Source organism: Aethina tumida, chromosome 3 (genome assembly GCF_024364675.1).
Source record: "Aethina tumida isolate Nest 87 chromosome 3, icAetTumi1.1, whole genome shotgun sequence".
NCBI classification, from domain to species: domain Eukaryota; kingdom Metazoa; phylum Arthropoda; class Insecta; order Coleoptera; family Nitidulidae; genus Aethina; species Aethina tumida.
In genome coordinates this window covers 31,676,524-31,688,148 of record NC_065437.1, presented here as the reverse complement: position 1 = coordinate 31,688,148, position 11,625 = coordinate 31,676,524, and the positions used below count along the sequence as shown (strand labels likewise).

Below are 11,625 nucleotides of genomic sequence, written 5' to 3'. Positions count from 1 at the left end.
ATTAGATAAGCTCTCAAAATCAGTTTAATTCAATTGTATCTATTAAATTTAGTTATTCAATGTTATAGTAAACAGCAATACTTGATTTGAGAAAACTTATACATTAAATCATTATCTGATTCTCAACTTTTCCCCAATCATTGACAAAAAGATAGTAATTTAAATTAAATATGATTTAAATAAACTTAATATTACATAATTTAATACATTCCTTGAATAGGAATATAGAAACATTTTTTCAATATAAATTTATTTTCAAAATATTTTAAGATATTTAATTTAATAGATCAAAAATTAGTTATAACTTAATAATGTGTATTATTTTCATGAAAAAACAAAAAATTTTCTATAATTTATATTAATAATTTTTATAATAATAATAATATCAATTTTTAATTTTAATTATTTAATATTAACATCTGGATAAAAATTTAATATTTTTACTGATTTTATAAAGAAAAAAATATCATTTTAATATTTTAAAATAATAAACATTTGTTTTCTTTCATTAAATACTTTAATGTAATATTAAAATATAAAAATTTAGAACATAATTATTAGAGGAATATTAACTTTTTAACTCTAGTCCAAAATCAATATCCTTCAATTATATTAAGTATTAAGTAAACATTTGCATGAATTTGGCTTAACCTAATATACTTTAGTAATTATATATTGCATTGCAAATACTTAATTATATCATTTAACTATGTTACAATAATTCTTACAGAGCCAATTGCAACCAATTTAAAATATTGCCTCATTTACCGAGACCGCATTATTTAATCACTCTGTTTCTTTGTCTACTGTAAAATAATTACGGCTATTAGCACTATGTACTGGTGGAATTGTTAGAAAATACATTTCATGCCGGCACAACTTGTAATTTAGACGGAATAAAAGTTCTCTATAATCAAAAGCTATATATTTAATTTTCGAGCGGTACAAGATTTTTAGTGCATTGCGACGTTCTAGTCCAGAACTTCTAAATTTAAATTGCACCCTTACGGGTTATTGAAACTCGTGTTGTACCTTTTATGAAATACTTTTAACCTTTGCAGTTGCTTTAATTTCAGTGCAACTATAAAAAGTAACTATTTAATATTTCTCTTGTTAAATCACATATATTTGATGGTTTTTCATTGAGCCTTCATTCATGTTTTAATAGGATTTAGATGTGGACATTATTCTGGCCAACCTAAAACTTCAACGTGATTATTTTTTAATGAATCTTGAACAACTTAGAATGCCTTCTTCAGATTATCATGAATAAAAATGCGTGTAATTGGTAAATTAAAGTTAGTTAGATTACCTTTCTTATCATGAAACGATTTATATTACCAACAATGTTTCCTCCCTCGTGTTTTTAGGGCCCGGAATTTTTTTTGCAGGACGTATTGAATACCATCTGATCCTCTTTACCACACAAATTTTGAATTAAATCCTTTATCTTCCAAAATCTTTAATTTTAAATTTTATGCTATTCATTGTAATTAATATCAACAATGAAATAATATGGGACCAACAAAGTGAATTATAAATTAAATTTTCTAATTGAATTTGTCAAAGCTTGATAGTAAATACATAAATAAACTTTGGGCGTTCACATCTTCAAAAGGAATTTAGATTGCATGTTCAGTAATTTGTTTGAAAAATATTTATTTTAAAATCATATGCCAATAAAATTTAAACCAATATTTCGAAAGGCATTTGTACCTTGAACACTTGAATAAATATTTTGTTTTTGATAATAAGTCTGCAATCAAACTAATAATAAAAATTATACGAATCATTTCAACGAGGGAAGGAGCTTAAGTGCTTAAAGAAAAATAAAATAAAAAACATTCACAAAAAGCTTCTATGAAATATTTATTAGAGTGGCGAAGTAGATTCATAATGAAATTTTTCCAATTTAATGTTAATTTGAAGTGTACTCGAGTATTTCGCAGCATACAAAATAAATAAAAAAAATATCTTTAGATCTTATCTAAATAAGGCAAATAAATAACACAATTATTTTTTGCCATTTGAAAATCGCATTGGTCGGAGCAGGTGACGAAGAAACATCGTTGCCATTCAAGCTCGTTATCGCTCAAAGTGTCCCAAACGACATTTCACGGTGCATGAAACAACGACGGTTCTAATGGAATAATACGCCAACATAAACGCAATTCGCAAAAGCGACGTGTCCCGCTTTTGCGGTGTTTTAATGAATGAGCACACATTCGGTGTTGCGTACCTAAATCATGGTCCGCATCCGATATATCAAATGGAACGGTCGCTATTCCTTCGCATAATTCAAACATAATGCGGTTGTTATACTTGTAAACAATGATGCTGTAGATGACGGTCGACCTACTTGAGATCATTATATTAGATGTCATCTTGGATACAATTGCAAATAATACGTTCGTACTAAAACAACATTTTGTGTTAATATTATTACTTTAATGGGGGGCGAAACGTTTCCCCCGGTGGCTTTCAAATGTGCTGCAATAGGCATAACAAATCCCCATTGCCTTTATTAAATGATCGACCGTAAAACATGATAAATTTCGACTTACATCTATCTCGTATTTGAAAGCTAAATGTAAAACCGTATGATTTATGCATGTCAATTTCAAATTGAATAACCGACAACGAGAATTTGGTTTAGCGTAGACAAACTGCGAGTAGAAATAATTTAAAACTTCATATCAATTAGTCGAAAAACTTCGAAAGCTCCCAGAAACCTAATCAATTTAGTTTGGAAGGAATATTGGAAAACTGCCTGCCTGAGAAATGCGAGTTTGCAACTGAGTAAATGATCGGTCCTTTAGGCCGAAAGAAACTATTAATGAGTGTCAAAATTAGTTTGTTTTATTTAAGCACTGGTTTCGTATCTAATAATACTGGAATTTTACTCTTGAATTTAATAGTATTTTATTGCAGTGGGTTATTTGCTTTCTACTAACTTATGAGTTTCTGCGTTTGTGTGTTGGTGATTATAAAACCAGAATAAATACAGTTGGAAAACAAATTGTTTTACTCAGGTGTAAAATAAATATAATGTATAAAACAAAAATATAAAGTAACCGGGTAAATGTACAAATCGAATGTAAACCAAACATTATTGGACACACAGACTCAGAATTCTACAAAAACATTCGTTTAATTATTTATTTTGTGCACTTGTTAGGGAATTTATAAATTTTATTTAGAAGGTACTCTGAAGATAATTAAAACATCAATGTAATTGATGTTTATAGAGAGAAATGGGAGTTCTAGTGTGTGTGTTTTTGTATAAGTTTTAGTGTAATTGCTGCACTCGAGTAAATTTACTGGACGTTTCAATTGAAGTTACTAAAATTATTTAAAACACTAATTAGTTAGTGGTACATGGTCGAAAGTTTATTGGTCAAATATTTGCTGATGTTTGGTGTAGGATCCGCAGTGTAGGTATAGTTAGTGCTTCAATATCCCCATGTTGCGGTCAGACTCAGTTGACATAGAAACCCGGCTCATTCATTAGTCCGCCACAAAGCAGGACAGTCAACGTCCTAAATTATATTAAATCTAGAAATTGTTTCGTCTGAAAATCCACTTTATTAGATAACTTTGTTTTGATAAGAAATTATAAACCTACATTTGCAGTCTGTGATACAAGTTTCACTTCATACAGAGATTAGGGTACTGTGTAACTTTTTGCACGCTAGAGGGATTTAACAATATCCTTTTCAAGAGGAATAATAGCATTTTATTGATGTAAAAGCTTTCACATTTAAAGATAAATAAAAAATATCCGCCAGTATTTTGCTGTAACTTTTTATTAACACCAGTGCACATATTTTTCTTAGTAAATGCTACTTTGTGAGCAGGAGATAAATCCGCATGAAATAAATGAAAATTCAATCTGTAACGAGAAAGCAAAACAAAACCAAATAAGCACACAAAACTCACAGATAATGTCAATAAATTCTGCAGAAGAATCTGGACAACAGTCATAAATCCTAATTTAAAAGAGATTTTGAGAACAATATAAGCTCCGACGCACACATTTAATAAATTAACCGGGGCCAAAGCGTTCGTCCCAATCAAAGGAAGTACTTTTTGTTTAAGTGTGTTTCGGTTTTAATCTATTTGAAAAGGGTATACACAATGACAAGTCAACACTACTTTGGCAAATAAAGCGCTGCTTGAGAGTGTCGGATCTTCATAAACGTCTAAAGAAATGATTTATTATCGCGGTGGCTTTTCGAAACGAGAAGATAATGGATATTTTTATTATACTGACGTATCCATTATGAAGTCACAATATAGGGCATTTCAATCAATCATTCATAAATTTGAAATTCGTAGTAAAGTCTTTATCTAAGCATTACACTCGTATACTTTACCGAAATCATTCAGAGAAACTCATCGAACCATATTTAAATCGCTGAAAAAATAATAGAAATGATGAATTGCCACTTCCTAAGTTCTTTGGGATAATGGTGCAGCATAATATAAGTTCGGTCACGCCGAAAATGACCTTAACTACGTGATTTTTTTAAGTCACATTTTTCAAATATTTTAACATTTTTACACACATTTATTTCCGACTGTTTGATAATGAAACCTGCATATATATTTTAAATTAAACATGCGATTCAAAATAAAATTGAAACCCGTTATAATATTTAACGTATTATTTTACATTAATTAAATTTTAATTACATTCTCTCGAATAAAAAACATTTAGTTATCTATCTATATTTGTTGAGAACTGTCGTAGAACATGCAATGTAAAACAAAAAAAGCTGTTGAAATACCTTCAACTTTGTACATTTAAATTTCTTATCTGGAAAACAAGCAAATGGGTTATAGCGTTAAAAATTATACTCACAATTGATCTCATAAAATTTCCATGCACAATATCATATCGCGAAATGAGCTGTATTTACAATTGCGCATTTAAATTACTCGGAGCAATTTTACAAAACCATAAATAACACCACATTATTTAGGATTTTAAGAATCATTTATTATTGCGGTTCTCACCACTCCCATTAATTTCGTTTTCGGGGTATGTAACTAGTTCACCTTGCACGAAGTAATAACTCAAATTTAATTATCCATAAAAGGAGCATCTGAGTACTTCTTCAAGTCTGTGCCTACGTACGAATATTTACTATAAATTAACAACTCTTACGCGGGACAAAAGGAATGGGTAAGAACATTTCACTGTTTTGTCTCAGCAACAAGATTGTTTATGACCACGTTAAAATTTAGATAATCGTAACACAGTGAACCAATAACGTGCAGATAAGGGTTTATGAGTAACCAGGGATGTACTTTACCATGTACTTATTCACGCCTAATGTATAATGTGATAGGAGATAATGCAAGTTACAGCGAGTGACGTTTGTTGAATCTAGGTAATATTCCAAGTTCTAAAATTACACACACTCGTTTAGTTATTGATATGATGCTCCGAACTAAACTTCTCGATTAATGTGTGTGATATACACAATACTGAAAAATTAAACCTGTTTTAATTTTATCAAAAAGGTATATTTTGGCACGATAGATGTATAACATAAATTCATATAATTAAAAAGTTTGGCATAATGAGAAAAATAAACACTTTATTGCAATAAAACTAAAAAACTAATTAATAAAAAGTGTAATTAATTAAAGAATATATTGAAAAATTACAACCCCTTCAAAAATTAAAATAATAACATCCATAAAATATTCCAATAATTATTATTATGTTATTTGTAATAATTGTGCCAGATTTATTTATTTTTTTTATTAAAAACTAATTTTCGGACGGAGTAATCCCATACTTTTTCTATGGGATTAATATCTGGGGAGTATGCTGGGCAAGGTAAAAGGTTTACGTGATTCTCTTAGAATGCTGTTCGAACGATCCTCCGGCCTAGCGTTCTCCAGCAGGGAAATTAAATTTGGGCTCATTTGGTTACATAGGATAACACAATGGGTAAAATTATGTTGTCGCGATATCGAACTGCCTTCAAACTGGTTTTCATTAAAAAGAGCTCGGTTGTTTCGCCAATATTAATTCCTCCCTAAAACACCAATGAACCTTCTTCAATATTCACCACCTCACGAACATGTTGCAGCCGTGCTTGATTTTCAGGTTGTTCCAGAAATTTGATTCGGTCAATACTAAATTACACCGTTTAACGGGTACTCAAAAATACCATAAATAGTAAATAAACATTATTTTTTGCATTAAAAAATGAGCTATACAATGTATTCTTTTTACATATAGTTATGTTATTTTATAATATATGCTAAATTATTTTTTTCATTTTAATTTAATTCGGGTTATACATTTGAATGTTCCGAAAGGGTATCAGGCAGGAGTGATTGGTCGAAAGCCACCGTTCTAGCATATCCGATGCATGATCCAGAGGATTTAGGTCAAGGAAACTCGGGGAAAGTCTTATTATAATTATAATTAAGTTTTCGTCATTAACATCTTCAAAATTTGATAGTATACCATTAACAGTGTTCCTTCCATATATCGAACCGGACATCGTACCTGATACATGTATTATTCTGTACCGTCATTATAACAAATGTCTCTCCCCACATCATAATCACAAAATTCTTGAATTCAACTTTTATATGTAAAAACATTCTTTCGTCCAGAAAACCCATTTCAATTGTTGTTGCTTATGATCGTGGATCAAATGCAAGCGTCGAAGTGGTATTCGAGACGCTGCATTTGCAAAACATCTCCGTGACGTAAGTGAAGCAGTAGGAGCTTCTGTAGCGTTTTCTGGCTGATCAGTCAGTTGAGAGGAGAAATCTATAGAATCCCTACTGGTTCTCAATAGCAAATATCGGTTTTTATTTGTGGCAGGTTTCCCTGGTTTATCATTCCAAAAGCGAGAAATATTGTAACATTGTCTACTGCGATACTCGGAGGATGCTCAAGACTTAATTATCCGTACAAATTTCGACAAATACCTTATAGTAATTAGGTATATACTAAATGATCATTGTGTTGCCTTCCTTAAAAATATGTTTTTTTCTTTTATTTTTTTCTAATATTTCATAAAAAATATTAAAATGATTATTGCCTATATAACAATCAACTAGAATTAAAATAGACCCATGTTTGGTTCAAAATTTTAGTTGTAAATACTTGTATGTATGTAATTTCAATTAATAATTGACAATAATTTAATACTATTTGATGTTATCTTGTTAGTAAATAGAACATTTTCAATAATACTAATAAAACTCAATACAAATAACATTTCGCTTTTATGTTTACATGTATTTAATCATCATGAATATTAATTAATATAATGGAATTATTGTTGTTACATCATATACATATTCAATTAGATTTCTATTGAACTTTTTAATCGCAACATTACAAATTTACTATCTTAACTATTTTGATTTGTTTTTAATTAAAAATAAAATACGTTTCTAAATCGTATAAACTAGCATAATTAATTCAAAATAAATTAGGACAACAAATATTAAAATTATCATATAGGGTAGTTAAAGCGTTTACAACCATGTAATGAGTTGTTGTCTGTTGGTTGTCTCTCAAATGAAATATGAAACGAAATACTTAAAATATAGTTGTTTAACAAACATTGAACGGAAATAAAATGCAGTAGCAATTGTATGTTTAATTGTTAAAAGTTATTTATTGTAGAGGAAGCATATGAAAATTAGCTGCTGGCATGCATATTGATTATTCGATACAATAGTATAACTTCTGCGTGAATTAACTGTGTCATATTCAAATTACAAACAAAAGACAGATTATATGCATATGCTAATTTAAAAAATTTTATGCGGCTCATGTAACATGAATCCTGTCATTTGACACATAAAAATGAAATCGAGTTTTGCACTTTAATAATACCATTCCATTTTTGATGCCCATAATGCGAATGGAAATGGCTAACAAGTATCGAAATGTCGTCCTCCCTAGTGAACGGTTCTAATTCTGGAAAAGGTTTTGCTCCAACTCCATTAGACTAACGGTAAATTAACTTGAGAAGAAATCGAGCAAATATATTTTGAACTAAAGTCGCAATATTTTGCATTTGGCTCAGAAATACGGGCAATGCGGATAAAATAGTATAGTTTAAAGTTTTAAGTAAAAACCAACCGTATTCATAAGTTATCGCCTTCCATAAAAATCCCGCAGTATCATGGAGCGATTAATGTTCCTTAACGTTTCCGTGCCACGGCATTAAACATTGGGCCTTTTCTCTCTCTCCCCCAACAACGCATTTATCAGGCCAAGATTTCAATTACATTCACCTGTATATGGAACTGGAACACACCAACGAATGATCTATTCCTTTATCTCTTTCAGGGAGTCCATTCTTGTTTTTTAAGCCTAAAAAATGATTAAACGTTTATATTTTATGTTTCTATTTGACAGAAACTGGTAATTGGATAAATCTATTTATTTAGCTTCATTAACGTATTTCCGCAGAACATCTTACAAAGCATACGCATCGAGGTTGGCGTGAATAATCTGATCTTCGAAATTGGCAAAACTCGAAAATAAAATAAGTTAACAGTAGAAGATGGTGTTGATACCTAACATAGGAAATTATTTAATTTCCGCTGGTTAATGACGCCATTTGTTTAATACTGCACTAATGGCATTTCTTAATTTAGTTTCATAGTCAACCCTGTCAACTGATGAATAGAAGAGACGATAACCTTACGTAATAAGCCAGATTACCATTTTATTCTTTATGATATTTCCTCTTCACATTTCATGTCTTAAATAAACGGCCTTTTACCTAATCTGAAATTTTAGCAATTTGGCCACGATTAAGAAATAAATGTATTTAATAAGTAAATTGTTTTTTATACACTATACATTATATAATAATTGGCACCCATTTATAAATTAATACAACCTTAAGTTGTATCAATAACACGGATTATGTTGCATGTTCGTAGATGGAAGATCTCACGAGCCACTAGAACTTGGTAATGGGTTTTGTAGTCGGGCTTGCGTCAATGTCTCCAGATCACGGCACAATACACTCTTCATTTAATAAACTTCACATCAACACTTTAAGCACGAATTTTATCAAATCAATATACATGAAGTGAGCAATTTTGTTACAGCGCCAAACAAGAGCTATTAGTTATCCTGGATTACCTTAAAATTAACTAAACACACCATCATATATTTCATATAAACTCGATAAGCAAAACTGATTAAAAATGTACTCGTTTACCTTAACGTTTTGACGATAACAAACCTAATTGATGTAGAAACTACATATTAGTACTTGAGCACACGTATTCCGAAGCTAGTAATGAATCGAACGGTTTAACTGCAACTCGCAATCTGATGACTGCATTAATAAGTGAAACGTGTGGTTGCAATTAAATTTTATAACCACGTTTTATGAAATTCTATGTCGGGGTGAGCCGCAAAACAGGCAATTGGGAAACAGGTGCATAGTCATGAATGGAGTGTGAAGGTACACCTCAAATACCACTAGACTATTTATAAAATAAGTGTTAAATAAACAACAATTTATAGGTTATAAGTATAACGAGGTAAAATTTAATAAACCACATTTTAAATCATATATTTAATTAAAGTAATTTGAACTTTCCATAATTTTTATAATGGACTCTTCTGTTGTTTTAACTTCAGACTCAGACAATTTGTGATTATCATCTGATCCGGTCGTGTTGTCCAACATTGATAAATATGTCTGATATTCTATAGGACTTTCCGTGCCTCCGTTTTTTACGACTTGATTTGTCGGCTTCTGAGTAGGTGTTTCTGTAGATATAACTGTCGGTTTAACTGAAGGTTTTTCAGTAGGTGTTTGTGTAGGTTTCTCAGTAGGTGTTTGCGTAGGTTTTTCAGAAGATATTTGTGTAGGTTTCTCCGTAGGTTTTTCAGTAGGTATTTGTGTAGGTTTCTCCGTAGGTTTTTCAGTAGGTATTTGTGTAGGTTTCTCTGTGGGTTTTTCAGTGGGCGTTTGTGTTGATTTCTCTGTAGGTTTATTAGTAGATGTAGGTATTTCTGTCGGTTTATCCGTAGGTCTTTCAGTTGGTTCTGTAGGATTTGGGGTGGGTGGAATTGGTTTAGGTGGTCTCGAACCTATAACAATATATTTTATTAATTTTTAATATATTTTTTATATATAAGGCATAGTTACATGTATGTGTAGTTAGTACAATGGCCAAACCAAAAATTGTTATTCCAAGGAATACTGTTAGAAATATTAATCTCTTTTCCAATCTTGTTAAACTACTCCAGTTTCCCCTACAAAAAATAATAATTTAATACATTTGTAAAACTTAATTATTCGTTAAAGTAGAAGTGTATGTAAAAATCAATTTACAATTATAGAAAAGAAACACTAGTGTGGGCTGTTTTAAAAATAATTAAATTAGTGTAACAACTTCAACTTGAACTAACTCGTTTTATCGGAGAGCGAACAGAGTCGATTCTATTTATGTAAACATTTACAAGTGCTTTCGAAAAGACCATCCTATTCGAAATGACAATCACTACTTTCATAGTAGGTCTGGGACCCTTTAGAAGTCAATAAAACCCTTCTTCACATCTGGTACAACAACAAACGGTCGAACGCTGCGGCTGCACAATTAGCAATTTCCCTAATGGGAACACATTCCACTCAATATTTGACCGATTTATATTTGCCAGCCACTTAATAGTCATGAATTTACTAGCGGAGGAATAATTTGAACAAAGCATCAATGGGTTTTAAGAGCTTGATGTGATTTCTCTTATGGGCGGTAATAATAATTAATAGGAATTTCAGTGACATAACTACAAAACTACAAGGTAATATAACAAAGACATTTCCTAATCGTTAGTTGTTTACATTAACATTATTTATAAGAAATTGGCCAGATGTAATGTCTGGAGATAAGAAAATAAAAATAATATTATTATATGTTATCTCTGCTAAAATAATTAAAATTCCGCACACAATTTATTATTATTCTGAGTTTTATATTTGTGTAAAAATTTTATGTTACAAATTTTACAAATATTTTAAAAGAAGCTGTGATTAAATAATTTTAAAGTATTAAATAGATCTAATTATAACTACTTAACTTACTCGTTGAATATAATTTTAAAAATTATCAATATGATAAAAAGTAGTTTTATATTCACCTAATTGATCCTTCACCATTTAATGGTTGATATTCAGGCATATTGTATTTTTTCCACAATAAAACTGTTGACAGCTTCGAATCTAAAATATTATTAACAAATAATCGAAAACTGGATATCTTATCTAACCTATGTCAATAAAAAGATTACGTTATCGGTGATAATAATATTTATTATAAAAGAGAAGTTATTTTTAAAATATAGTCAAACAAAATTTAAAAATATTTTTATTTTTATTAATGTTGATAATAAGTAACTATTTAAATTGTAGAATCGGTAAAGTTGGCCACGGATTTTCAACTTCAAATTGCAATTTCAATACGTAAAATTAAATCTGCTTGTGTGGCTACTGAACTAGAAAATTGCATTATATCGATTTATAATTCAATTTTATTTAAAATTCAATCTGTTTCAATTTAAATAGTAGGTACATCAATATTTTAATATAAATCACATTTAATATATAT

At 29.9% G+C, this 11,625-nt stretch overlaps 1 protein-coding gene across 2 annotated transcripts; it reads right to left on the bottom strand.

Annotated features, from left to right (window-relative positions):
* Window positions 1-9,590: 9,590 nt before the first annotated feature.
* On the bottom strand, window positions 9,591-11,240 carry LOC109596218 (putative uncharacterized protein DDB_G0290521). 2 transcript variants are annotated; one of them, XM_020011714.2, is made up of 3 exons: window positions 11,159-11,240; window positions 10,170-10,276; window positions 9,591-10,111 (listed from the first exon to the last, which is right to left on the bottom strand). In XM_020011714.2, the coding sequence occupies exons 1-3, from the start codon at window positions 11,197-11,199 to the stop codon at window positions 9,591-9,593; spliced, it is 669 nt and encodes a 222-aa protein (XP_019867273.1). In that variant the 5' UTR covers window positions 11,200-11,240. The 2 variants fall into 2 exon arrangements, with proteins under 2 accessions (XP_019867273.1, XP_049820507.1); XM_049964550.1 differs by lacking the exon at window positions 10,170-10,276.
* Window positions 11,241-11,625: the final 385 nt, after the last annotated feature.